Source organism: Manihot esculenta, chromosome 6, assembly GCF_001659605.2.
Source record: "Manihot esculenta cultivar AM560-2 chromosome 6, M.esculenta_v8, whole genome shotgun sequence".
NCBI lineage: Eukaryota > Viridiplantae > Streptophyta > Magnoliopsida > Malpighiales > Euphorbiaceae > Manihot > Manihot esculenta.
In genome coordinates, this window is record NC_035166.2 from 20,382,490 (window position 1) to 20,410,482 (window position 27,993).

General features: G+C 32.5%; 3 protein-coding genes, 2 long non-coding RNA genes and 1 pseudogene across 9 annotated transcripts; 4 read left to right on the plus strand and 2 right to left on the minus strand.

Annotated features, from left to right (window-relative positions):
* The first annotated feature begins 35 nt into the window (after positions 1–35).
* LOC110617749 lies at positions 36–3,827 on the plus strand. Of its 4 annotated transcripts, XR_006351051.1 has the most exons (6): positions 36–127; positions 237–316; positions 393–524; positions 669–757; positions 3,072–3,172; positions 3,267–3,827. XR_006351051.1 is itself a non-coding variant. In XM_043957646.1 (5 exons), the coding sequence occupies exons 1-5, from the start codon at positions 86–88 to the stop codon at positions 888–890; spliced, it is 399 nt and encodes a 132-aa protein (XP_043813581.1). In that variant the 5' UTR covers positions 36–85; the 3' UTR covers positions 891–3,827. The 4 variants fall into 4 exon arrangements, 3 of the variants coding, with proteins under 3 accessions (XP_043813581.1, XP_043813582.1, XP_043813580.1); XM_043957646.1 differs by having other exon boundaries at positions 835–3,827; XM_043957647.1 differs by having other exon boundaries at positions 3,072–3,827.
* A 373-nt stretch (positions 3,828–4,200) lies between these two features.
* Positions 4,201–4,770, minus strand: LOC110617750. The gene is made up of 2 exons (XR_002488430.2): positions 4,527–4,770; positions 4,201–4,449 (listed from the first exon to the last, which is right to left on the minus strand). It is a non-coding gene; the product is annotated as an uncharacterized LOC110617750 (long non-coding RNA).
* A 4,566-nt stretch (positions 4,771–9,336) lies between these two features.
* On the minus strand, positions 9,337–12,103 carry LOC110618265 (annotated as a pseudogene).
* Positions 12,104–15,952: 3,849 nt separating this feature from the next.
* LOC110616966 lies at positions 15,953–18,811 on the plus strand. Its single transcript, XR_006350952.1, has 2 exons — positions 15,953–16,432; positions 16,594–18,811. It is a non-coding gene; the product is annotated as an uncharacterized LOC110616966 (long non-coding RNA).
* A 3,337-nt stretch (positions 18,812–22,148) lies between these two features.
* LOC110618150 lies at positions 22,149–24,275 on the plus strand. Of its 2 annotated transcripts, XM_021761219.2 has the most exons (4): positions 22,149–22,407; positions 22,840–23,062; positions 23,149–23,212; positions 23,503–24,275. In XM_021761219.2, the coding sequence occupies exons 2-4, from the start codon at positions 22,884–22,886 to the stop codon at positions 23,815–23,817; spliced, it is 558 nt and encodes a 185-aa protein (XP_021616911.1). In that variant the 5' UTR covers positions 22,149–22,407; positions 22,840–22,883; the 3' UTR covers positions 23,818–24,275. The 2 variants fall into 2 exon arrangements, with proteins under 2 accessions (XP_021616911.1, XP_043813119.1); XM_043957184.1 differs by lacking the exon at positions 22,149–22,407 and having other exon boundaries at positions 22,820–23,062.
* Positions 24,276–26,583: 2,308 nt separating this feature from the next.
* LOC110618076 lies at positions 26,584–27,241 on the plus strand. Its single transcript, XM_021761105.2, has one exon. It carries the CDS (start codon positions 26,823–26,825, stop codon positions 27,141–27,143), a length of 321 nt encoding a protein of 106 aa, XP_021616797.1. The 5' UTR covers positions 26,584–26,822; the 3' UTR covers positions 27,144–27,241.
* Positions 27,242–27,993: the final 752 nt, after the last annotated feature.

The following is a 27,993-nucleotide window of genomic DNA, read 5'->3' on the forward strand; positions in this document are numbered from 1 at the left end:
AAGTCTTTCATCATTTTTTTAACGCAAAGATTTTGTTTCATGGGTTCGTCTCAGCTCAAAGTTTCATGGCAGCATTAATTTGATCATGGAATTTTTAGCAGATGCATTTTCGTTCACTTTTCTCTCAGTAATTGCTGTTCCTTTTTGTAGAGAATGGTTAAATTGATGTATACTTTGTTAAATTGATTAGTTGTGTATTCTTAGCTTAGCTTATTATTCCGATGATGTAATATCAGGGAGCTCTCTGGTTAATGTCCGAGAGTACAGGGACTTTTATGGTTTTTTGCTTTTCCTTTGGCGGCCCGCGTGTCAAGAGGTATAAATATACCTTCTGACCATTGATCATCTACAATTCTACATTGTGGGTTATTCTGTTTCTCCTGATTTTGCAGCAAAACATGCTTGACCTTATCATTCTCACGCATCAAATTGCCGCAAAATAGAAGAGATTTGCGGCTCAAACACATGCTCAAGGAAATTGCGCAATTTTGGCAGGCTGGACAAGAAGCAATTCTAGAATTCGGGTATAATTTCAGTTTTGAAAATAACTATTCATCTGTTTAATCGGGATTTTTTTTTTTGTTTCAAATTCTGTCGCTATGTCGGTTGATTTTTTCCCCCTCCTTTGTGTACATTTCTCTTCTTTATTGGGTGGAGCATGTGATCAGAGAACAAAACATATGGGCTGCTTATGATATATTGGAGCTGTTCTGTGGGTTTGTTCTTGCACACGAATTGCAATTCTTGATGGTCAGAAGTAAGCATATGAACCACAAGTATTTGTTTCTTTGTTAAAGATAACTGTTGATTCACTATTGTCTTTTTTGACAGCAGAAACAGTAATCACAGTTATACTATGCTTTGATTTTAATCTTATGCTTGTTCAATAATTTCCAAGAGGGAAATCTTTACAAAAAAAAACAAATCCAAGAGAAATGCTGCTTCCCCAACCTAAAGACATTTTGGTTTTACATTCTTGCCAACTCTGATTGTCTCCCTCTGCATGAGACAACCATCTTTCAGAACTCACTTGTCCACAAATGGTTACAGATGAAGGGGTGAAGCCAAGAAAGTTTATTTGTCTGATCATATAGAATGCCTATGTAATGATTTCAATGTAGAAATAACAAGCTTAATAAATCTGCCACCTAAGAACCATCCATGCCTTGAACAAAATTAATGGATCTAAGTTGCATCATGATGCTTGCCTTGCTGATGCCTATTATATGTTAAATTTAGGATCCAAACTGGCTGAATAATCTTTTTAATTAATTCATCAAAGGACAATCTTCTGGACTTCTTATCCTGTATCTAGCTATATGCCATGGGAGATACTTATTTTGTGCTTATAGCAGGGTATACTCTTCCAGTGCTTCTTTTGTTCACATTGGTTGAGGTTGAATATTGATGATTTTGTGTAATTAAAATATTTTATTCCTGGCAATACAGGTTTGTGCACAGAAGATTGATAGACCAACATTTCATTAATCAGAGTATTTGTTTTGTTCTTTGGATAAGTGATTGGTTATTGTCACTGTCTGTACAAATGACTTTTAAGTGAATTGCTACCAAGATATTTCTGGATCATCTAATTGGTGATAGAAGAGAGTTCTCCCTCCTTATTTTAGAAATCATACCACAATTAAGCATTTAGCTTTATTCTTCAGTTTATACTCTTCTTCTTGTTTCTTGAATCTGTTTCTTCCTTGGTCCTGACCTCTATTGCTCCTACATCTGGTAGATGGTACATCCCCACATGCACAGTATTCTGTTAGAGTTTGTCTCTAACAGATTATGATTTTGGGAAAAATAGATTGAGAAAAGAGAATGAGAGATGAGAGAGAAGAGGAGAATACTGTGGTAGGAGAGAGATAGAGAAGAGAGATAGAAGGAGAAGAGAAGAGAATATACTTGTGGATCTTCTTGATTTTCTGAGAATTTACTTGCCTTCTACTAATTGTTCTTGCAATTTTGCCACCTCTACTTCCTGAGATAGGGATCGGGCTTCAACATTCTCACCATCAACCTAACCTCATCTTTCAGTCCTCCCAACTGGACAAAAAATATCATTCCCTCAATTCTGGCATTAGCCTCTCCATCCTCACCCTCAAATCTTCAAATATACTTTGATAATCTTCCACAATTCCTTCTTGCCTAAGGAACTTCTTGCCTAAGCTTGTTAAATTCCTCTACTACATCTACTTGTTAAATTCCTCTACTACATCTTTCAATCCAGGATCTCCAAATCTATTTGAAATTGCCTTCTCAAATTCTTCCTAGATATGGGTTCCCCTTTTGTTCCAATTGTGGAATCAAGCATCAACTTTTTCTATTAAAAAGAGGTTGGCTATGCTTACTCTCCGTTCATTAGGCAGTTGATAGACTTCAAACTATTTGATACTTCCAAGTCCCTACTTCTGGTTGATGCACATCCCCACATCCCGAGTCCTGACCCCTTTCGCTCCTACTTGGAGGTCACAAATTTGAGTCACTGAAATAGCCTGGAAAGAGTAAGCTGTGGGAATTCTTGTGTCGAGATGTTGTATGTGATATCTTTTGCAACTGGAAGATATCAGCCAGTTATATCAAGCTTGAAGTTCTTTCAATAGTTTACACTATTCAAACTTACGTGAAATATTATATGGTAGATTAGATTCAGGAGTATTAGCATTTGGCTTGCTATTGCATAATAAAGGTCCTAGGTGGAAAGTTGATTGTGTTGGGTATGTTATGAGCTCCCACCTGGAAACTGACTTAGTTGGTTTCATCATACCTTTCTCGGCTAAAAATGAAACTCTGTCACAAAGCATTAGTGAGCATGCGAGTCATCCAACTCGACCTATCTTTCATATTATAATCTTCAAGCTTCTTGATCTTTACTGACATGATGCTCATTCTGTGGGTTAAGCATTTAGGCAAATAGGTTAGTCAGTTAGTCACATCTTTAAGCTTGGTGAATAATTTGTAGACATTAATGACACTTCTTTTTTCCTTGAAGCACATTAGTGAAACTCAATTGGATTCTATTGTTGTCTATTCAATGATTAAGCTGTGAATTATGCCCTTATTAGTTTATTTAGACTGGATCAAAGCAAATTGTGGCTGAAGCTGCCCTTCCTGCCTCCCATGAAATGAGCTCCCCTAAATCCTCACCTTACAATGGGCAACCCAGGCAAGGATCTATCTTCAGCCTCCTAGCCCCATGAATAACATGCTGATGGTTGATGCTAACGACATTGAACTAACAGCCAGGAGCCATTCTGCAGGCTCAGTTACTAATGCTAAAAGACAGACAGCATCACTGTCTTCTGATGCTTTCTTGAGAGCTTGAGCTGCCATTCCCTAGCAGAGAGAGCACACTGCACCTGCTCGTGCTGCTGCCGAAATAGCAAGTGTTGAATTTGGTTCATTGAAGCTAGAAAGGAAGTCATCATAGTGCTTGGATAGTTGATATTCAACCACGGCTTATGATGCTGGTCTGTTGCAAATCAAAAGATCACAGGGAACATGCAGAATTGAAAACAAAGGAACAAATATGTACATTACATGACATGAAATATTGTTGGGTGAAAGTTGTACATGCATCAAAGTGAAAAACCGTGCGTTGTATCCATTCTCATGGGTTTTTACCGCAATTATTTTCTCATGGTTAAGGATTGAAAATTCTCAGTTTCTCAGCAATAAATTCGAGGGTTCGTCCTTCGAATTTTTAATTGAAATAGCATATCTTTACCCATGGATAAATGATGGATGGTTGCAGTTGCTAATAATACATCGAATGATCGAGGCTATGAAACAAAAGTTTCATCTCCTTCATTTATATATTAGAGTCGGGCTCAGTAGATAACCATTAGATTTATTTTTTCCTTTTTACACTGGGACGAATTTGAAATAATTGATTTATAATTGGAATATCTTCTTAAATGTTTTTGTTATTTTCTTAAAGAAATCAATAACCAACATTATTTTTTTTTCTTTTTTTTTTTTTGGGAAGATCAAATAAGGGACTATATATAACAGACACAAATATTAGGGACTACAAGACATCGTTTTTCAGAATATAGGGACCTATTTGTAAATAGTGTCAGGGATTTCAGGGTTTTTTTATAAAAAATCAGCTAATTACGTATAGAGACGACCAAGTTTTTGTTGGTATTCCTAAAGAACCCGACCTAGAAGCAGTCTAGAAAGCACGGAGGCTTAACCCTAGCAAGGTAACATATTCATTTCTCAGTAAAAAGCACAAGCAAAAACATTACATGGACATGGGCGCTGGCAAAGAATAGAGGAAGAGACAAATTTGTATTACAACAGAGAAGAGATCAGAGCGTTGAACAGAACCATATATATATGAATATGATGTATCCCTCTCTGATGCAACTCCAACCCACGTCTGTTTCAAAAAAGACACACCAACATCTATGCATCAAACTCCCATCGAAAACAAATCTGAAACACATCAAGATTCGTACGTTAATTTTCGCAGAGAAGAGATGAGTAAATAAATAAGAGCAATAGAGAAAAACCTGCGTGGAAGATGGTAATCCTTTCCTTGGCATAATAAGAAGGAATCATTGGATCAAAGGCGTGATCTGTTGATTTTGTTCAACTGATGGGTCGTTTTCCATTGTCTTGAATTCCGCCTTGGCATGGAGATAGTTTCCATTGGTTGCTTCAAACGTCACCCCTAGTCCCCCCTAGCTCCTCCCCTGCACATGTCAACCGTGAGAATTTGCCTTTACCGACGATTAAATAACCGAGATACGCGTATAGTAAACTTAAAATATCGATCAAACGAGTGATTTTCTCACCTACTACGGATATAATATATATAATAATTTAAAATATAATAATTTTCCCATATAGTATAATTTTTATCATAAAATAATAAGTATTATAATTAATTTAATTATTATTTATAATATTTTTAATTTATGTATTATATATTATAATTTTGAAATTTTTATTAAAGTAAAAAACTTTAATTATAAATATTATAATTAATAAATTTTAAAAGAATAATATAATTTAAGTAAAAAATAAAATCAAAACAATTATATAAAAAATAATTTTAATTTTAGAGCTATCCAAAAACATAGCTGATAGATCCATATGAGCTATCATCAGCTATCCTTCATCATTTTTGAAAATTATTTAACAGATTCCATATCAGTTACCATTACTTACCTTTTATTATTTTTGAAAATTATTTAACTATTTAAATGTTTAAAATTATTTAATGCATCCAGCATTTAAATCAAAAATCTCCTAAATAGATAGGTTAAACTATTATTAGAATTTTATTAATAAAATATTATTTAATTAACATATTATTTATTAATAAAATAAAATAAAACTCTATTATAATTTACCATTAATTTTTTAAATTTAAATAAATTTTCATATTCAAATTTATAATTAATTGAATATATTTTATTTTACCACTTAAATTTAAAGTTTTTTATGCAAATTAATATAACTATTAAATATATAAGAAAAATTAAAAAATTTATCAAACAAATTATAAAAAAAATTATAAGTAAAAGAAATTATTAATTATTTATTGATATTTTTAATAATTTAAAATACCGATTATTAAATTATCCACGGTTTGTATTTTAGCTTTTTTATACTTTTCCCTTATAAAAATTATATATTCTTATAAACAAAAATAAAAGCCTTTCAAACTTTTTTGTGCTTTTATATCGATAAATTTGTTATCGTCTTTATAGTGTGAGCATTAACTATTTCTTTCAATTACTTTAAATTTTATATTAAAATTTTTTTAAAAAATATATAAAGCTATATATATAAATATATTAATTTCTTATTAACTCAGTACATTATATTATTTAAAATATTCATTAAACTTACTAAAATATTATAATGATTAAAATAAATGAGGTAAGAATTGATATTTTCTAATAAATTTATAGAAAAAAAATAATATAAGTATTGAATTGAAATTTGTTGCTCTGTTATTCTATCATATTTAGTGGAATATTAAATTTAAAAATATATTATGTTAAAATCAGAAATCCCATTGATTGAAAGTAGTGTCATCAAATCTGGTTCGGTTTGATTCATGCAGACTCAATTTTTAAAATGAATCTAATCGAAAAAATTTATTAAAAAATAAATTTTTAATATTTGAATTGAGTTTAGTCCGAGTATGAATATAAATTTGTAGTATGAAATAACTATTTTAGAGATAATTAATGAAAAATTAAATAAATAAAATTTTAATTTGATAGAATTAAAATATATAAAAGATATATATATTAATTTTAATATATTTTGAAATATAAAAATCATTCTCTATAAAGTATATGGGTTTTTTGAGTGGCAAAGGGAGATTAATAAAATGTGAATAAAGTTATATGGTAATTATGACACATCAAGTAAAGAATAAAGCTGTTAAACTGGATATCATGATCAGATTGTGGAAGAAGAAGAAGACAAATAAAAAATAAGAAAATTGAAAAAGGGCTATAAATATAATTAATTAATAATAAAGAAGTCGATGAGAAGCAGCTTTAAACATTCCAACACAATTGTTATTGCATGAAATAATTAAGCTGAATCTATTCTATGTTATAGCCGTCCGTCTACTTTTGCTCTGCTTTTGCTGCTTTCTCTCTCGTTTTTCAGTAATGACAGTTATATGCAACTTTTTTAGTGTAGTTTCTTTAACTCTCAGGTGTTTGATCCCGAGATTCATTCGAGAAAATGTACGGGCCTTCAGGTTGACAAAGATCTTTTTGTAGCTAAACAGCTGATTGATATTTCTACTGTGGACCTCTCTCTCTCTCTCTCTCTCTCTTTTTCCATTAATTTTGTTATATGAAGAAAGACTAGTTCCCCATATGCTATTATCTATTAGGATTTCATGATTAATTAGTTTACTGGGTAAAATTCTCAAGTTAAATTTAAAGTAAATAAAAAATATTGCAAATTAAATCAATTTGCCCATTTTATAATTTTTTTTTAATTTGAATAACTTAACTCGTTAATCAGATTAATACTATTTGATTTTACCTATATTTGAGATCTTTTAAAAAAATAAGAAATTTAGCACGTAATTTATTAAACTCATTTTTTTTAGATTTAAAAAATTTAAAATTTATTTCTGTTTATTTAAATAGTCTAACATAAAATAAATATAATTATAACTTTTTAATAAAAAAATAATTATATAAAATAAAATTAAATAATAAATAAATAACTTATCTCGTAAATAATTTAAAAAGAAAAAAATAAATAGGATACTGAAACCTTTGAAGATTAAAAACAAATCTTATGGATTGAAAAAGAAAATACAGAAATAAGGTGATTATTGCAAAAATAATATTTAAAATCGTAATTTTCTTTATAAGAGAATTTCTATTAAATTTCTTAATTTTAAAAAAATTCACTAGTTTGTCTCTATATCAAAATCATTTAAGTAAAATATCTTTTTATTTTATAAAATTAAATTATTTAGTAATTTATGAAAAAAAATTATTAATCAATTTATTTTATCTTTAATCATAAAAAATAAAACGTATGAACACGTATACTTATCTAAAATTATAAAATTAAATAATATAAATATTCAGATAGATCGATGGATTTTTTAAATAAAATAGTTAAAGAATTTGATTTTATAAAATAAAAAAATATTTTAATGGTGTAAATTTCAAATAAAAATGAAGTAATGAATTTTTTTAAAATTTAAGAGTTTAATAATATTTTTTTTAGATAATTTAAAATTTTCAAGAAATCCATATCCTTAGCTTAAATGATCTCCTCTCATTATCTAGTTATTTCCAGAAGAGAAAAGCTAGTATTAACTATCCATGAAAAATGTTATAATGGAATTTTCTGGATCCAGCTAGGTAACCATATTAGGTTAAGCAATAGCAGCATGGGGCCGCGAAGTAGCTTCGTTGGTTGACATAATGCTATCACAATTGCAAGCAAGTGGTGGCCAGTTGCAGACATCCACACCTAACCTATTGCTTCGGTAGTCTGCGCATATGTTAGGGCTAGGGTTAGGGTTTTACTGTCATTTGACTCTCATAAGTAATCTGGCTCTGGTCCTTTGATTCTAGTCTTGAAGTTCTGCCCTTGTTAGATTGCACAAATTCTGGCCTATCATTCTTCAATCTCTCATATATTTTTCACTTAAGCACCTGAAACTCCTCATCATGTTGAACAATCAAGTGAAATATTTTGGCCACAAATTTGTGAAATTTCCATTTTTAAGTCTTCCCAAAGGCTTCACTAAAATTTTCTGGGTAGGTAACAATAAACAATGGCTTTCTTCTCATGGAGTTCTTTTGGCTATCTTTATAACTTTTGTGAAAACATGGAGAGTCCAAGACAGATAGAAACAAAACCTGTTAATTGATTCGAGGAAAATAAGTATTCAGATATCTGAAATGGATATGCAAGTTGAGATAAAGTCTAATTCAGGTTATGCTTATGGGGACACCCAGAGATAATCCATGTCTGAATCTTGAGCAGCCTTCTCCCTGGAGAAAATTTCAGCACCACGAGGATGTTTTCTTAATAAATGAATTTGTTCAAACCTAAAAGTTAAAAGAATGGTTATTGGGCATTCCAAGAATCAGTTTGTATAATGCTTTAAGTTAGAGACCAACAAAAAGTGTTTGAAAATCAGCATTGAGGCTTATCTAATTGCTATAGCTAAAGGCTGAACGCAAATTGAAGTTTGCATAAACAAACTATAACCTTCTAAAGATTAATTGAAGGTGATGGATATCATCATATCTGTAATACTGAGAATTTGGATATGATTAAAATGTTTGTTTGTTGCACTAAAGCAAAATACAAATTTTGGACAGAGACCAAAAAACCCATCAAGCTAGCATTTCGCAACATTTATCCACTGATACATATTGCTAGTAAAACAGGAAAAGGATTTAAAAAAAGTAGTTACAAGGACACAAAGAAGAAATCCACTGCTTTCACAGACTTTTCAGTGGACACATTCAGCAGAAAATTGTTGAATGGAATTCCTAACTTTTCTCTGGATCATTGAATCATGTTGTGTGTTCTTCGGTGAAAGCGATTCACCATAAAACATGGACATCTGGTCTAGCAGTAAATGTTTCAAGAAACCAGAAGATCCCATTTTTTATTTCTTTTTTTGCGAATTTGTGAGTTTCAGAGTGACGGAAAGAGAGAGCGAGAGATGGGGAAATGGGAAGGGAAGAGAAGAGAAGATTTGCTCAAAGATAACTTTGAAGGCTAGAAAGAGAACCAGAATGAGCAAAATATATGTATATTTAAAAAGAAAAAGGGAAAGCAAAATCATACTATAAAAGAAAGCAATAGAAAAATGCATTGCCATGCAAAACGAACTACAAATGCAAAAAGGGGTTAGTAACTTTCAGTTCAAATCTAAGTCCTTGTCCCACTCACAAGCTCTAGTCCCCTTCTTTCCACAGTTGGATAGTACAATTACACCAACACCAACACAAACCCCATCCTCCAATCCCTGTTGCTCCAAGCCAAACTAGCTGAGAGTGTAAATGAGCTCAGAAAGCTGCCCCAATCCCTGTACATCAACCCAAAAACTTCTCTTTTTCATTGCATGACCCCATTTGTCAGTTTGTTAGGTCCCTCTCCTTTCTCTCTGGTTGCCGTGTCAAAGCAGATAAATACTTCTCATAACTATCAACCCACCTTGAAAAAGAAAATAAATTAATAACACAATCTCTTAAAACCCATCTTGAAATCGATTGATCGATGGAGGATCCAAATGATGCTGTGATCCAGCTCCTCCTGCTAGCTCCTTCCCCAATTCAACCCTTCCTCCTGACTGCTCAGTGACCCGTCTCTACCACTTCCCTCTGGTCCACGGCTTGAACCACCACTAAGCCCACCATGTCCTACCGGTGCACCAATGCAAGTGTAATTAGATTCTTGACCAACCATGTTGTAGGTCATGCTCTGGTGCGAAGGGTATGATTGTGAACTGTTGTTATTAAGGACATGGCCAATATAGTAATCGTTAATGGGTTGTTGATGAGAACATTGCGAAGGATAGGGAGTCAGGCGAGAAGGAGATGTGTATAGATACGGTTGATGAGGTGGTTGTGGTGGTGCTGGAGGCAAGAGACCTGAAGAAGATCCAGAGAAGAGTCTCGTTGGATACACTGATCTGTATGGATCTGCAATGCCTGATGGATAGCTTCCTGGCGCCATGGGATGGCAGCTGCCAGGAACATTAGAACGTTACGTCCATTTTAGTGTGATCATACAAGAAGAAGAAGATGAATAATGTTGGTGCTGGTGTTAGCTAGTGATTGAAATCAAACACATAATACTGAAATCAATCAAGTATAATATGTCCTTGATATGTAACAACCGAAAATCTAGATTTAACAAAGTAGAAAGATCAAGATTCATGTTTTTAGTCTAAAACAGAAAGTGGGTAAATGATTTCATTTCTAAGGAAAAAAAATGGCGTTAGAATGTTGTAAAGGACAGATGAAAGAGATAAATGAGCAATTGTGATGGATATTCATTGTTTGTGTACGTACCCTAGGTGACCTTGGGCGGCTAGGTTATCGCTGCTGAAGACCAGCTGGCGAGCCCGGTTCAGAGTTTCTGTTTCTCGTTCTGAGCAGCCAACGGCACAAATCAAATCAAGATCAAATCAAAGTAACCCAAAAAAAAAAACTCAACCCCCAAAATCCCCTCAGCCAAGAGTTTCAACAATATATCAACTTGGTTTTCCTCGAAATTGATATGACCACGTTATCAACTAGAATTTCATGGGAAATCATTTTAAATAACAACCACTGCCCATTCTATTAAAAAAACATTATAAAAAATTGTTAGTTGGTTTCGTTGAACAACATATGCAGATAGAAGAAGAGAAAAGAAAAGACTTGCCTTGTCTGTGTCGGTTCATGTGTCCTCCAAGAGCTTGAGATTTGCAGAACTTGAGGGAGCAAAACCTACACTCGTAGACTTTACCGCATTCATCTTTTCCATCCTTAGCGCCGCTTTTCTTTTTCCTATAGCCTGCAACAAAAGCAACCAATTAGAGCAACTTCGATGAGACTATTCTTAGCCCATAAAGCCGAACCCTAGTTTCCCAAATCGTGAATAAAGATGGAAGGCCATTCAAACGCCCACTTCTCTTATCTCTTGTTCTATTTCTTCCTCCTCTAATTCATCACTTCAAGCTTCACAATGCCAAACAAGAGATAGAATAATTTGCACTAGCTTTTGAAGGGTGCAATTATCCTACCCCCATCCCACACCCAGCGGAAAATTTTGTGGTTTTCTTCTTGTAATTTCTTGATTGTATTTAGCATTTACCCTTTTTTTATCAGAAAATAGTCGTTATGGATCAATTTTCTTGCAGTATTTTAACCAAAACAAAACAAAAGGAAGAAAAATTGCACATACCAGAGGAAGAGCTGGCATCGAGTACTTGCTTACTATCTCTAGTATAATCGTCAGGCAAATTGTTGAGGTCTAATGGGTTCCTCTCAGGTCTCCTGGAAAAATACAGAGAGAAACAAAAGTTATAAAAGAAAGCTGAAAAAAGGGAGAGAGAACTCCGAGAGGGAGTAAAGAAAGAAAATAATAAGAAAGAAGCAAGCAGGTGGTGGTGAATGAAGAAGGGGGGTTGAGTTGTGGGGGAGACCTACATGGTACCGACAGAGAAAGACAGAAGAAAGGAAAATAAGGTAAACAATCTTTCAGATGGGAAGATAACTAAAGCTTTAGAAAATTATAAGACTTCAGTTTGAGACTGCAATATAGAGGCTAGTTGAGTGAAGGTGGAGAAAAAAGAGCTTTGAAAGTTCTCTATCAGTTTATCTGCCAACCCCTCTGGACTTATCTCTCTCTCATTGAAAGAGAGAGCAGCGAAGGGACAGTGTGGTCTCGTGACTTTAAAAAGGGTGATGGGGGTGTATGGGGAGAGGCCAAGGCAGGTGGTTCGTGTCATTTGGTTTGGTTGAGAGAGACAGAAGCTAGAAAATGAGACGGACGTTGCCTTAGTTTTTTTTTCATTTTTTTTTTGTGCCTCAATCAAGGAGGCTACCTTAGCTCTCTATTGCCCTACAACTACAGCATCAATGTTCAATCATATATATAATGAAATACGTTCAATAGTTTCAGATTTCTATATATCTTAGCTTCATGTCCTTTGCAGCAGATCTTCCCAAAGCTGAGCAAAGTTTTGCTCTCTTTCTTCTGATAAAGAAACCCAAGCGACAAGTTTTTTATGGTCCCCATTTGAGCGTAAGGCTCTTCCTAGGCATCATTGTACTGTGGACTAATTGCCATGGATCATGGAAGTGTTAACATCAATATCTAATTGTTAGGGTTTTGTGAGATCTAAGTTGGAATATAGTGATCTCAACCCCACATGATTGTTGTTTTATTCTTTGGAACATGTTAGTTTCTTCTTCATTGTCATTGTCAATCAATTAGATTCTGAAACAAGGTCACAAAAAGGCCTTTCTCTTTTCCTTTTTCTTCAATAATATTTTTTATATTAATTCAACTGATCACCTTTGCAATTAGATCACAATATATTTATTCAGTTCTATCTGTATCGTGAAATATATATGTACACAGAGATTGATTGCCTCCTCTAATCTCATTAGCCTGCATGATTCATCTTTGATAAAATCGAGAAGATGATTAGTACAGTACATGAAATCTGACTCGTAACATTATCTTATGACAACATGAAAAATAAAACAAAAGAAAGAGATAATTAAGGCAAGAATTTAACCTGGTTTGCTTGTTTTCAAGAAAATGCCTTGCCAATGTTAAGCTCGTCTGCTGTTTTCGCCTGTGTTTTCCTTTGAAAATTAATGAGGCAAAAGCAGCATAGAAGCTCATTGGATTTTAAGGAGGCAAATTGATAGCAGGTGGTTCAATTGCATGGACCACAACTATCTTCTGGCCTTGACTTGGTGGTTTTGATTATGATTAGCATAACATATTTGTATGGCCAGAGCAATGAAGCAGGCAAAGGCCATGTGTGCCCAAACATCTGAAATTTTTCTTACAAGTATTTGTATTTTTTTTCATTCAAGTGGTCCACATCCCACTCATGTATAATCTACTAATGTTGTTGCCTGTTTTATTTAACCATTTTCACTTCTACCATTGACATTCCATTTGGGTCATTTTCTGAGATAAAGGAATGATACTTTAAAAACTAACTTTGCTAAAAAGATCCCAAAAGAAGTATAATGGCATGAATTTGTCCTTCATGATTGTATAAAAATTTATATTACTCCTTTAATTTTATTTTAATTCTATTTAACCTTTTAAATTTTAAATCATGAATAACATAATTCGACCAAATGAGAATAAGGCATATCATTATTCCTTCTAGTCAATAAGATAGTTTTATTTATCAATTTTCTGAGTAGCAATTAGTTTATTGCTCTTTTAATTTTTTCAACTTTATAAATTAATTTTTTCAGGTTTTCTTCACAAGCAGTAAGGGTAACTATCTATCACTTTTTCCTAAATATCATAAAATGTATAAAAATATTTTTTTAATTAAATATTTTTTTATGAAAGAAATAAAGTCTTAAACATATTATTTAAATTAAACATATATCCTATTATTTATTTTAAAATATGTGAGCAACACTAAATATCTTTTAGAAAATGTGGATATCTGTTTCATAGAAAATGAATAATTGCACTTACATATGTGTAAAATATTCTGAAGGAAGAGGTTTGCTTGTAAACAATTTAACAAATATCTAATTTAAATAGATTTATTTTCTAAAGTTTAATCTTTTATTTAATAAACGAATCAAATTCAAATTTATTATATTCAACTCATTAAAAAATTAAATTATTTAATAAATTTAAAAATTAAAATTCATTAGGATATAAATGAAATAATTAAATTGCTCGTAATTTATTTATTTTCAATTAGAAGGCGGATTGAATTGGCTTATTTTTTTAAACCATCGATATATGATCTATTACATTTATATATTTATTTTACCATGTAAAGGGAGAAAGCACTATGGAAAAGAGGAATTAGTATAGCAAAATTCACGGCCCAGCCATGAGAATTGCCAATCATACACGACCAAGACATGAGATGGGTTTTAGAATAACCAAAGGCAACCAAAGCTCACAGTCAGATCATGAGAATCATGAGAGAGATCTGGAGCATGGCAATCACTCTATTTGGCATAAAATCTAGTTTTGATGAGGGAATTAAGAGTTGAGGCGCTCTATGTTGTAGAGGGATAGAAGTAGTCGTAGAAAGGCCAGAAACTACACTGCAAAGAAAGAAGACGAGTGCATTCTTAAAGAGTAGTCTAATAAAAAAATCCAATTCATTAATTTTTTATGATAAAGCAAGAGAGATGGCAATGATGATTGGACCCAAAATTTAAGGATTCACAAGACTGTAGTTTTCTGTGGTTCTGTTTTGGCAGTAGACTTAACAATATTTTTCAAAAGGAAATAATTATTTTCGTTTGTAAGGGACAAGTTGACCATTCTTTCTGAGATTGAAAACTTGTCTATTGATTTTATGCAGTTTTTATTTACATACAGAGAATGTAAGCTTGATTTTTGTCAAAGCTACCTAATCCAAATGTCTTTATGCATTTGGATGTGGATTCTCTATCTCTCTTTAACTTATATCCCTTTATCAAAAGAACCAAATTGCATAGTTGTAATGTAGATGATGAGAGCTTGTCAAGTTTCATTCAAATATAAGAGCAATTTGTTATCAAGTACCATTTATAACATTAGCTTCAAATGTGTAATTAGTCACATGAGAAACCTCAGATTTCTTCATTGCCTTGTCACCCTCAGAGACTCTTTTGATTTTGGGTTTTTTGCATATTTTTGAAATTTTCACTCGCTATTTGATGTTGTTGGGTCTACTTCTTTTTTTATATTAGGTCCAAGTTAATTAGAGGTAAACAGTAATGATCATGGACATTGAAAATATATTAACCTAAGTTCGAGTTATAATATTATAAGATTATAATTTGTATTAGTAGTCTTTAACATAATTACACGAAAATATATTAAATATATATTTTATTTGTAAAATCAAAATACTCTGTATACTTAATCGAATGACAATGTTCATAGGATGATGAAGTGTGTATATATATAAAGAGAGAGACAAAGCCATGCTTGTTTCTATCTGTGGACAAAGAAAGAGGAAAAGAAGAGCATGTGGTTGTGTCTTCTATAGGTCCTTAGGGATATAGATATGTTAATAGACGTTTCAAGTGTATTATTTCATTATGTTAAATCGGTACACTAATTAATAGTTTAATAATAAATATTTAAAAATTAATATATTAATCAATAGTTTAATAATAAATAACTAAAAAATTTAAAATTTTAAAAATAAAAAATTAATTTCATCATCCATTTAAGCATACGAACAGTTGTATTTTTTTTTTTTTTGATAAAATAGTTGTACTTTTAATTGGCTTGAAATTTTCAATTTGGACAAAATTAAATATGGGCATTTTTTTTTTTCCCCGAAAGGCGAAGAAGCGATCATCGGGAGGAAAACCGGCCTGTGGCGATATGGGCCTGCAATTCTGCGGCCCAACTAATGATTTTTATTTTTACTTTTATTCATTTCCTTTTTTTTATATATTATATAATTAATATAGACAATGATAATATAATCATATACATATTTGAAAGTAATAAAATAATATGGATGTGGTATAAGTATGCCCGCTTTAGGTTTAAATTTTATTTAAAATATTTAAATGATTTTTTTTAAAAAATTATTTATGATTTAATTTTTATATATGATGAAAAATTTTTAAATTAAAAAAATTTATAAATTCAGCTCAATTTAAGATTAAATATAAATATGTATGAACTCAAAATAAATTACCTTGGTTAAAAATTGTATAAATGGATAAAATCAAAATAAAAGAATTACAAAAGAAGAGAGTTTTGGAGGATAGGTGGTAAGAAAAAGCATTTGGTAAAATGGCGGTACGCACACTCTTCTTTGTCTTCTCTGTGCCGGCAATTCTCTCCCTCGCTAGAAGTCTCAAAGCCAAACCTTTCTTCTTCGTTTTCCTCTCATTGAAAGTCGACAAATTTTTGAAGACCTGCAACTTCAATCCTCTTAAAACTCCGCTTCAAGAGTAATCCAAATGGAAGACCGCTACTTAGTAGTTATCAATCAAGTAGCTGCTGCTGCTGCTGCTGCTGTTGACTCTCCAATGTCAAATGTGAGCTTAAGGCTGGTCGAGAAGAAGGGAAAGAGAAATGGAGGAGGGGATCTCCGCCGGACAAAGCTATATTTATGGGTTCGGCATATGAATCAAAACAGAGATCGCACTCCGTTACCGGTGTAAGAAAAGGGTTTGAAGGTTGCCAGACTCTAATGTCACATCCCAAATTGCGAGTATTGCCGGAGGTATTTGGAAACACTTTTGGGCTTGTATGTATAGTTCTTGTTGGATGATTGCTGGGGTATTTTACATTTTAGTTGTTAATATCTTTATAAGTTGGAGCGATTTTTGTGTTTGTTAAAATGCGGTAGGGAACTAATTGATTTTTTTTTCCTCGCACTTTCAGCTTTGCCAAAGTTATGGGGAGATTTATTGGCATTTGATTATATTTAGCTTCAAGAAGAAAACGACCGTGCAAAAGTTGAGTTTTTCAAACGGGAAACAAATAGGCTTAGGATGTGAAATGACTGCAATAGTAAGAAACAAGGAATATGAACCCCATATTTTCTTCCTTGCTGTCGACACCTTGTCAAAATTGGATGCAGTCTAGTGGCTGCCTTTTTGTGAATTTTTTTGGCAATTTAATAAAAGTAGCCTGAAATACTATAACATGTAAAGTAGAAACACTCTGGATTCTAGTTTCTCTACTCCTAGAAGAATATGTAAATGCAATAACATTTACTTTTGCATCAAAAATTTATGATTCAGGAATTTTTATGCCCTCTGGGAAATCTTGACCTCCTTTGTCAAATTTGAAATTGGAGAAATTCTGTTTGCAATTGCTTTTGTCATTCTTGAATTTTGTTGCTAATTTTATCATACGGAATGTCTTTTAGGTTTTCTTTGAGTATCATACCTAGTTCATTTTGCCTTAGTATGTCTACTAAGAAATGGTTTAATGTCAATAATGATGGCATATTTTAATAAGTAGCAGATTGGCTTTTTACTTCAGTGTTAGCTGATATCTAGTTGCTCCTTTGGTGGTGAAATTTAAGACCCACCATTGAATCATATTCTTATGATGATATTCGAGATTCCTGAACTTTCGGTTGATATTGAACTCCCTAAAGGGACTTTAGAGCTTGAACGTCAAAACAGAGATGCTGGGAGCATCTTATGCACTATATAGATGGATTGTGATTTGTGGTTCCTTCCACTATGGCGTTGGTAGTTTTTAGATAAAAATGTGGGTATACTTAATATTTCATAAGAGTAATAACTGTTTTACAGGAAAGTGAATGATTTAGTGAGCCGCAAGTAGAGGATCAAATAGAGGCTTGCTCAGGACTTGCTTGTTTTCTTGCTATCCCATCAAATTAACAGAGGTTTTGGAGCCACAAGTATGCCATATAGGAGCAGGATAAAATAGTGCATCACCATAATTTGTTTAGAGAATCTGTTTTTCTAGATTCATGAAATACTTTATTTTGAATTTTGATGTTGTGTGGAAGTTAGCTAGCATAATTTATCCTGAAATCAAGAAAAGTTAATATTTTCCAAGTCAGATGCCTTGTTTAAACCTGAAAAGGGGGTGGTTTAGAAGCATTATCCAACATCTGTATTTGTTGATATTCTCCATGTCTAGTGATTGATAACCTTCTGACGAAAATTCTGATCTTCAAAAAGGGAAAGTAGGTTGCTTCGCCTTCTCTGGCAATTGATTTGGTTGCGAATGGCTTCTAATTTTGTTATACTTGGAACTCAATTACAACATCTATTTCTTGATATCTTAGATATTGACATAAATATTAGATAAGATATGAATTTCACTTAAAATGATATGGAACTTCAAAAATTTCCCATTTTGGAAATCATTATTGCGTTTAGCAAACTAATAAACTCTGAGAAAAAGTTGTATGTAACGTGTCATGATACAAATTTCCTTTGACCGCTGCTTTTGATGCTGAATTGGTGAAGAATCCAACTTAGAAAACTGTTCCAGCTTCTTTTGACTTTTGGTACTCTTTAATAATGTTGTATGTCATGACATGAAAATGCCTTTCTCTATAGTGAAATTGGATGTCTACACTACTTTTCTAATTTCCATTTCGTTTTTGACATGGCAAAAACATGCTATTAAAATGAATATATATCATGTTATGCATACGAATTTAGATCCTAGGATAGCGTAGTTTAATTGCATGTGAGAAAAAGTATAAAAGGTTGCAATAGTTATATTGTTTTCTTTTGGATGAGCTTTTAAAGCTCGTGCCATTTTGGTATCAGCCATGGAGAAGCTTGAGGCTGCTGGTTGCTCTCTCACTGTACTGTATTGCCTTCTGGCCACAAGAAGTAAGTGAAACCATCAGTTGCTAAGAAGCAAGCACCTTGCTTAAACTGAGAAATACTTTGCAAAGAACAAGGCTGCAGCCGCTAGTCTGCTACATCTCAGCCAGGCTTTGTTTGAAACGTTTTATTGTAGAATTACTTTTAAGATGACTTAACATTGCAGTTAGAGATATAACAGGGCGTTCATATTCTTCTTTATTAGAGTTTTTAAGTGCTTGTACTATTCTGTAATATCTTGCTTTTGTATCTTCAGTTCATTCAGAGCCCTTCTATAATTTGGTTTAAATTTCAGAAAGCCCCTCTCTCTCTCTCTGTGCCTTCCCCATCAGCATGATAAAAGACTTAGACTCTGGTTTGGATTCTTGGATGTAGGATAATTATAATTCCTTAGCAATCTCTTTCTCTAATGAATGATAATGTTCATAATGCAAGAAAAGAAAGAGCTGTGATAATGGAAGGGGGGAAATACCAATTCACAGAAACCAAGCCCTTAGTCCTTTTCAGCATATATCTGTTTATGAGTGGAGTTATCCAGCTGCTTTTGATGTGCAATAGGGGAAAAAAGCCAAACCACTTTGTGTGCAGCCCCCCCTCAACTTTAATTTGGAACGGTCCAAAATTGTTGGCATCACAAAATAGGAATCTCAAAGCAGAGGATTAACATTAGTCAGTATTATTTGCCCAATTGGATTTGGTGTCACATCAAATTTGCTTATTTCACTCTTCCATTGATTCTATCGATTAGGACACAAACAAAATTTCATATGCTTGAATATTAAACTCATATTGCTCCATCACACATCAAGTTCAGATTCATGAAATGGGTCACTTGTTAATTGGCTGACAGTGGTAAAGAAAATGAGAGGCATTTGAATAATGGAATTCTCTTGCAATTAAGCCTTCATTATTTGGATTTGACAAACAATCAATCCAACAAAAGCCCTGCTGTTTTGAGATTAGTGAAAAATCATAGTGGGTCACACCAACCCAAATACCAATTCTTTTTTTTCTTTCTTTCACATAACTCCAAGACCTAACTTCAGCAGCCTAATTACCTTATTTTGAGTTATTTGAAAAAAAAATATATTAATTTAACTTTTACATATTGAAAACATAAATAATTTTTAAAATTTTTCAATGAGCTTTTTAATTGCAATTGAAATAAACCTAATATTATTAACATATGAAAAGGACTCTCAACTTGATAGTAGATGCTAATGCCATATGCTAATGCCATGTCCTTCTCTTCTCTTCTCTTGCAAATCAAGGAAAAGTAAAACCAAATAATGTGTCTGGGGTAGGTCAAGACTTTATTATATTTATTGATGACACGTGGTAGGAATAATTAGGTCAAAAATTATGAAACCAGACATACTTAGCGTAATGCCAAGGTGATATAAATCAAAGCCAAATCAATGAGCTCAACACCAAATGGGGATTTTGTTGATGCCAATTTTGCTAATTTCCCAGCCCGACCAGAATTGGTTTTCGAATGTGATTTAGAGAGAGATCTAATCCTTGGCTTTTGCCTAACTAAGATGAGAATACACGAAAAATGACCAAATTGCTTTGGAATTACAGCCAACTACGAGAAAAAAAAATTTAGAAAATTGAGAAACTCAACAACTAGAAACTAATTTGTTCCGTGTTAAATTAAGTATGCTTCCATTCGATTGCACTTTCTAATATTCCAACCCATATCTTGAGCACATCGCCTATGCCTATCTTCAATTGAATTGCGCAATGAAATTTTACAAGAAATTGAAATCTGACACGCCTTGCTATGCTATGTAGGAAATTCTTGGATTTGCTTATTTATTTCCCTAGCTCATCACACCTCTTATTATATTTTCTTTGTGTTGGATTTTTTTAATGACAAACTAAAGTTTTCATTTATCTTGTTTTATAGACTATTTCCTTTAAAAATTAACTTTATTAATCTATGACCAGATATTTTATTAATAAAATTATTCTAATTGTACGTTTAAATTTTTTTATAAAAAAAATAGTTTTATTTAAAAGGATTTGATTACATGTATTTGCTCCTACTGCTTTGCAATTTGACATTGCTTAATTTCTGAAGTCAACTTCAGTCCGAGGTCAACGCCAACCACAACCACGTAGGACCCATTTCTTTTTCTTTTTTAATTTAGCGATTAATTTCAGCTTACTATAGTCATTTGCATGACAAATAAAAAAATAACGATAAATAAAAAAATTATTAATAAAGTAAATTATAAATCATTTGAAATAGTGTTGTTATAAATTTACTTATTTACTATAATATGGTCCAATCAGGAAAGTGGAAAATAAGTGAATAAAGTAATTAATGAAAATTACAAAGAGTAAAAAGAAATTTCTTTTACACGTAAAGTGGGAGGAATGAAGGAAATACATCAAAACAAGGGGGCAAGAAAATAAAAGACATTTTTTCCAGAGAGAGAGAGAGGGAAGTGCAATTGGGTGTAGTGGATTGGCAGAGCAGGACAGGGCAGGGCTTTGAGACAGAGAACAGCAATGATAAAAAGAGAATCCTATGACTTGGATCAGATCAAATAATTTAATAAAAACGAATCCTCAAACAGATTTAGTACAAGTAAAATGGTTGGTTGGTCCATGACCATCGTATCAATTCAAGTTTTTTTTTTTTCTTTTTTTTTTTAAATAAATAAATAATAATAATAAAGAAAGGAAAAGAAAAGAAAAGAAAAGAAAAGAAAATGTCCACTTGATGCAGAGACACCGATGGATGAAACGTGGCCACTGTGGCCTTTTCATTCCCAATTCGGGGAACCTTGGCAGCTTAAAACATGCGTTCTCTGTTTCTTCCCACCACCACTCTTCACGTGATCATTTCTTTCTTTTTCTTTTTTTTTTTTTATCGTAAAATATTTTTTAAACAAAATAAAATAAAACAAGCCATGATGACTCCATGCTTCAAGACCCAAAAATTGTTGTAGAAACCAGTTTCAATTATTCTTAATGTTTTTTTCTTGCCAAATTTTTTAGTTTGAATAATTTAAAAATATATAAATTATCCCTTTTATCATCAATTAGGTTATTATTTATAACAAATGACTGAATCAAATAAAAATTTTGCATGCTTTCTATTTTTACTTTTCTATAAAAGATTATCATTTAAAATAATGAAACAATTAACACCATATTTTTATTTAATAATGCCAGTAGCTGATTAAGTAATAATTATTTTTTTAATAATTTTGAAGTATTATATAAAAATAAATTTTAATAAAGAGCTGGAATAAATTAAGACAGATGCCCACCACGTCCCAGTAGTGTAACTGTGTTTGTGAATGCGATCTAAACACTACCCACCTTTTCAGATTCACAATTATTTTTTTTTAATATTTAAATTTAAATTTAAATTTAAATTAACCTCTCTCATGGTGAGGGGTCAGGGGTCATGCTGCCAAAGCCGATTCAATTTCGCCAATAAAATACTTTAAAAAATTTTAAATAAAAAGCAAAGAGAGAAAGTGTTGTTGCTGGTGGAGCCGCGGAGGCGAGAGAGGTGGTCCTTTATTTTTCCTCTCTTTCTCTCTCTGTCCTTTTCAATTTTATTACAATTTTCTCTGCCTATGGCTGGGCTGTTGCCCGGTACCCTAAACGACTTTTCTCTCTCTACATACTTTTCCTCCGTCTCTTTCCTTTATAAAATATTTCTCCTCCTCTTATAAAACCAAACGGGACCTTCCTGTCCCTCTTCTTCACTTGCTATCTTTCATCAGCCTCTCCATTCTTTCTTCTTTCTTTCTTCTTTCTTTCTGTTAATCATAACAATAAATATATACAGAGAGCTTCACTTCACAAGTCCTCCTTTGGAGGAGAGCTGTACAGTTGAGCACCTACGGTATATTTCCTCTTTCCATGCCTGCTATGTTCATCCTAAGCATGCTTATAATCATCTTATTTTTCAACCAAATAAAAAAAGATATTTACTTTCGGATGTTTTTGTCTCAGATCTAAGATGGTATCTAAATTTGGGAACTTTCTTACAGATGTCGGTTTTCTGGTTCGTGAATTAAGCGAAAATGTAATGACTTTTTTTTAAAAAAAAGAAAAATTAAACGTGTTTGCTTTGAAAATTAATTGGGAATCAAGGGGTCAAATATGTGAAGTTGGCAAATCGTCTTCTTCGCTGTTTCCTGTGTCTTATTTTGGCTAATTTATTTAAGTCTTGTTTGACTCGATCTCCATGTTTAACAGTTCAGACACGAGTTAGATCTGTTGTAAATTATATAATCAACTCCATGGCTAAATTTTTTGTGCTGCTTCTGTCCAGACTTCTTTCCAGAGAAGATTTTAAGGGGAAAAAAAAGGAAAAAGATGAATCAGTGTGCAATCCATCCAAGCGCTTTCTCTACCCTTGACGAGATCCGGAGTCCCGTGTCGGTTCCCATCTCGGAGCGGAGAGATCCGGTTGTTTGCCCCAAACCAAGACGACTTGGTCTGTTGAACGCCACCGTTAACGATCAGCCTGTCAGGTCTCTAAGATGGCAGCTCAGGTTACCCTTTCTTTTCTTTAATTTTCTTCTCAACAAATAATTTAAACCTATTTCCTTTTTGCTTATAAAGTTTATTGGAATTTCAGCCACCAAGCTGAGCTTTGTGATTCAAAAGGAGGAACTGATTTCTTGGACATCATCCTGACAAAGGTGAGGATTTTTTTTCTCCCTTTTTTTTAAAAAAAAAAAAAGAGAAAATTGCTTTGGTTTCGTTTTTGCGCTGATGCTTGTAAATAATTTATTTTGATATATAATAAAATATTCTGCTAATAAACAATCTGGGCGTGGCCGTTCCTGTGACAATGGCGATATTTCTCTTCTGTTCATCAACATGATTTCTAGGAGAAATACTATTTAACTTCTAGACGTGCAAAAGATCTGTCACTTTTTAGCTTTTGTTCAAGCAGCGTGATTAACTTCATATGGGTAAAAATTTGCAGGGTGTTTATGGTGTGGATCAATCCTGTACACAAATAGCCTCGTCGCCGCCCTTTTTTTGCGGGTCGCCGCCGAGCAGAGTAGCTAACCCATTAATTCAAGACGCTCGATTTGGGGATGAGAAACTCTCCCCTATATCACCACTCTTGCCCATGCCGACTCCGCCTCCGTCGGGTCTATCATCATCTCCGACTTCCTCTTCAAGGAAAGGAGGCTGCGTTCGATCAAATTTTGGAAACAAACCAGCGGTGAGGGTCGAGGGGTTTGATTGCCTCGACAGGGATCGCAGGAATTGCAGCATCCCTGCTTTGGCATAGAGAGAAAACCCCATTTCAATTATACAAAAAGTAAATATTTAAAAAGAGCTAAACAAACAATCGCGTCAAACAACTTCGGTAGTGAGAGGAATTTTGAAATTCTCATGAGGGAAAGTGATTGCATCTTTTGCTAGTGTAAATATGTTTTCAAGGGTTCTTTTGTATGTAATGATGTATCTGTGCAAGTCGAATCAGTGGTTGTTAACAAGAATAATGGAGGGTTACTAGAATTTTGATTTTATGGGATTGGGTTGAACTAAGAGATCATTCTTTTTCCACTCAATCCTGCTTATGAATCTCAGGTGAGATGTGAAATTTTTTTTCTTTTTGTATCTTTTTTGTTCTGGGTCCTGGATCTCCAATGAGCGGCTTATGAAGGGAAATTTGTACAAAAATCAAGCCGGCGTTGAGTCTTTGATGTACTAATTTATAATGTAAATATACTCTTCTTTTGTTCACCGGAATGATTCTGTTTACGTTGTCTGATCTGCTTTTGAATTGGAACCTGGAAAAGTGAAAATATTGTGCGATGATGCATTTGATATTCGCTTGTAAACCACGCTAGTGGGCAGAAAGAAAAGCAGAATTGGTTATCAGTAGCTTCTTGTCTGTATTCTGGATGTGATCAGTAGGTAGTAGCAGCACGATCTTTGCTTTGTCCATCAGCATCTATGGCATGAAAAAAGATGATCTTTTCTTTTTGTACATTAAAGATTTCTATGCGCTTTTTGCAACTGCTCTGCTGTAGTTATGTGTTTTGGGCATGGGAGTGGAGCATGATGCCTCTGATTAATGTGTCCATTTATCTCTATGAATGAAAATCTCAATCTCCATACCCACTTAGAAAAAAGGCTCAGATCCAAGAGATGGAAGCATAATATAAAAAGAAAAGAAAATGTTGAATCTGTTCTAGCGTGTGCATCTTTAATTACATTTATTTAAAATTTAAAATTTTTAAATAATAGAGCCGGAGTGGCGCCTGAGTGCGTGAGCCTCTTTAGCGACCGTCCACTGATATTTGATTTGGGCGCTTCAAGTCCCAACGTCGGGAAAAATTAGTTATCTTCTAACCGTTGCTATCTTAGGAGAGCCTGAGAGGAGCGTCCTACTTTATTAAAGGCATCTGCCCCGTTAAATTGATATTTAACTTTAAATTCCAATCTTATTTTTATTTTTTTAGAACAATTTTATCTCTAGACTTGTTACAGTACATTTTCTCATTGTTAAAGAATTTAAAAATTTTTTTTTTTCAAAAAAATAAAGTCCTTTTTAAATATCTACATTAAAATAATAATTTGAATATTTGATTTATTAATTTTATAAATGAAGATATTTATCAAACATGCAGCAAGAATCCATGAATGGATAGGTGCATGACTCGGTTCAATTAAATATTTTTTTAAAAAAATATTATATAAAATTATTATATAAATTATGAAAAATACTTTTTATAAAATATGATTTTTTTATTAATTACAAGAATAAAAATTAAGCTATCATAAATTAAAATAAGATGTGATAAAATATTGAACACGTAATAAAGTTGTGTGAACATAATAAATGAGGATGCTGTATGGAGGTAGATGCAGCTGCGTGTGAATAATTTAAAATATTGAAAAAATTATTATTTAATCTATATATATTATATGAAAATTTTGATTATTTAACTTTGCAATATTAAAAATATATTGAAAATTTTTTAAATTGTTTTAAAAAATTATTAATTAGTTATTATATTAATTTTAATTATTAAATATTTAATATTTAATTTTTATAATTTAAAAAATTTATTAATTAATCTATTAACTTTTAAAAGGTCTATCCCATTAATTTTTTATATTTAAAATATTTAATAAATAAAAATTAATGAAGTGATTAAATTTTAAAATTTTATAAATATTTTAATATATTTTTAAAAAAAGAAAATTTAATTAATGAGATTCTATATAATACAAGAAAGAAATAAAAAATTTTCCTCAAATAATTAGATTGGATTTACATCAAATCAAGTTATAAACATAGATTATTTATCTCACTATAAATTGGTGGGTAAGTGTTCAGTTTCTAACTGAAATTCTAATTAATCAGAAATTCTAATTTACTGAAATTTTATCAATTTTAAAAAATATTAATTGATTTAAAATTAAAAAATCAATTTAATTGAAAATTAAAATATCTAATTGATTATAGATCATAATTAAATTAATTCAATTAATTCTATAAATAAAAAATAATAAATACAACTTATTTTAGTAAAATTAATAACAATTATAAATAAATATTTTATTAATAAATTAAAACTAAATATATTAATTATAGTTATTAAATTAAAAATAAATAAACCGATCATCGAAAATTAAAAATTAAAATTTTTATAAATTATTAATCGATGGAATATACTATTACCAAAATAATCTAGTTTCATATATAACCAATGTTAGGCTTTGTATTTATGTAGATAGGGTGGGCAAGAATTTCCCAAGCTGTAATTGAACACAAATATGAGTGGACCGTCTTCAACCATCAAAAAATTCACAGTTGGCCTGCCTCTTCATCCACAGCTAACCCTCAAGTCGGCAACCACTGGTGAAGATCCATATCCAAACTTTCTGTATGTGGATGTCCAATGACTATTATTTTATAAAAGAAATTTCTTCTCATTGAACTTCTCATTTAACTTCACACGTCATCCAAAAGCCCATATCTTCATTTCCCATGACATGGCAACATGTAATTGGATTTTGAGGATCTCAGTTTTTAACCAACCTCTGCGTCTTCGTAACTGATAATTCATTGAACTAAGGCACATGGGAAACTGGTAAGGCAGCTAATTAATTGGTATACGTCAATGGCCTTTGTCCTCATTGTCTGCTACATGGGCATATGACCCTCGTCACCACTACCCATGCAGCTCCATTTCCTTCTATAAATGCTATCAAACTTTTCTTCAAAGCTCCCCTTACCCAACTCTTGCAAAACTAAAATACTCTCGTTTCAAGAAAATCATGAAGAGGCAGAGAAATGTGGATGCTGAAAATACCAAAGCTACAAATAGGGCGGCAATGGCGAAGAAGATGAAGGCCAAGAGGGCAGTTGAGAAAGTGCAAGATAAGAATATTGGCGGCGAGTGGACTCAGGGATTTGTGGAGAATTGTATAAATTGGGAGGAGTTGCCATGGTTAGGAGGGGTTGTGGATGAGCAAATGTCTTGGGGTTCCATCTGGTTGCCCTTCTGGGACGTGCAGTATATGGGTGAGGCCTGTACTGAAATGTTTAGTGATGTTGTCTGGGATTATGATCTTTGGAACTTGAGGAGCATCAACTAGTTTCAAAAGCTGTCGCCGAGAGATGGCAACTTTGATTTGTTTTAATTACCGACAGAATTTATTGATGATAGTTTAATGTTAAGGAATTTGCTTCTTAATTTTGTGTTCATGTGTTGGAATGGATTTGCTTAACCAAAGATCAATATAGCACCAAATTCACTGTAGAGATGAACTGTTGTTATTAGACCGTAAAGCAAAGCAAGTTTATTAAGAATTCAATTGTGAGAAAAATTTAGAAGATGAACGACAAATGGAATTTCAGAAGCAAAAGGCAATTCAATAATCACAAACGTCAGCGATATCTCAGCTCTTATTTAAATTAGTGTAATTACTGGTTGAAATTGATGTACAATATCTGAGCACTGTTCCTTTCGGATTGGTCAAGTGGGTAGTGCTCTGTTTTTGTCTGTAGTTGAGACTTTCTGGAACTCCTTGTATCAGCAAGTGAAGCCAAGCCCACACATGGCCCTCCCTCGCCGCCTTGACTCTTGTGATTGTCCTCGCGGCCTTAGCCCAAGCCACGATCACAATATTACTTCAATTTGTTCCGAGTCTAATTCTTGCTCATGATTTTTGTCCTTTCCTTTCTCGTTCTCAATGTCCCTTTCTTCATCGTCCTATTCAAATTCCAAGGACTGCACTCCTCTTGCTCAGGGAAAGAGACGATGATGGTGTTTTGTTTTTGTTCTTTGCATTTCAATTGTAAGATTAGAACACAGAAGACATGGCGCCTTATGTTACATAATGAAATTGCTTTGACCAGCTGTAGCTGCTGCTAACTTTAATGGAGATGAGCCTCACTAATGCTTTGAGAAAAAACCTGATGATCCGAGATCAAATAGAATAGGGT

What these genes read in the sequence shown, in the direction of transcription:
- LOC110617749 (XM_043957645.1), top strand. Translation starts at nt 86, where the DNA reads ATGGAATTTTTAGCAGATGCATTTTCGTTCACTTTTCTCTCA. An exon ending in GAAGCAATTCTAGAATTCGG is followed by an intron (nt 525 to 668) that starts GTATAATTTCAG and finishes GCATGTGATCAG; the next exon opens with AGAACAAAACATATGGGCTG. An exon ending in GCAATTCTTGATGGTCAGAA is followed by an intron (nt 758 to 3,266) that starts GTAAGCATATGA and finishes GCCATTCTGCAG; the next exon opens with GCTCAGTTACTAATGCTAAA.
- LOC110618150 (XM_021761219.2), top strand. Translation starts at nt 22,884, where the DNA reads ATGAATCAGTGTGCAATCCATCCAAGCGCTTTCTCTACCCTTGACGAG. An exon ending in TCTCTAAGATGGCAGCTCAG is followed by an intron (nt 23,063 to 23,148) that starts GTTACCCTTTCT and finishes TTGGAATTTCAG; the next exon opens with CCACCAAGCTGAGCTTTGTG. An exon ending in TGGACATCATCCTGACAAAG is followed by an intron (nt 23,213 to 23,502) that starts GTGAGGATTTTT and finishes AAAAATTTGCAG; the next exon opens with GGTGTTTATGGTGTGGATCA.
- LOC110618076 (XM_021761105.2), top strand. Translation starts at nt 26,823, where the DNA reads ATGAAGAGGCAGAGAAATGTGGATGCTGAAAATACCAAAGCTACAAAT.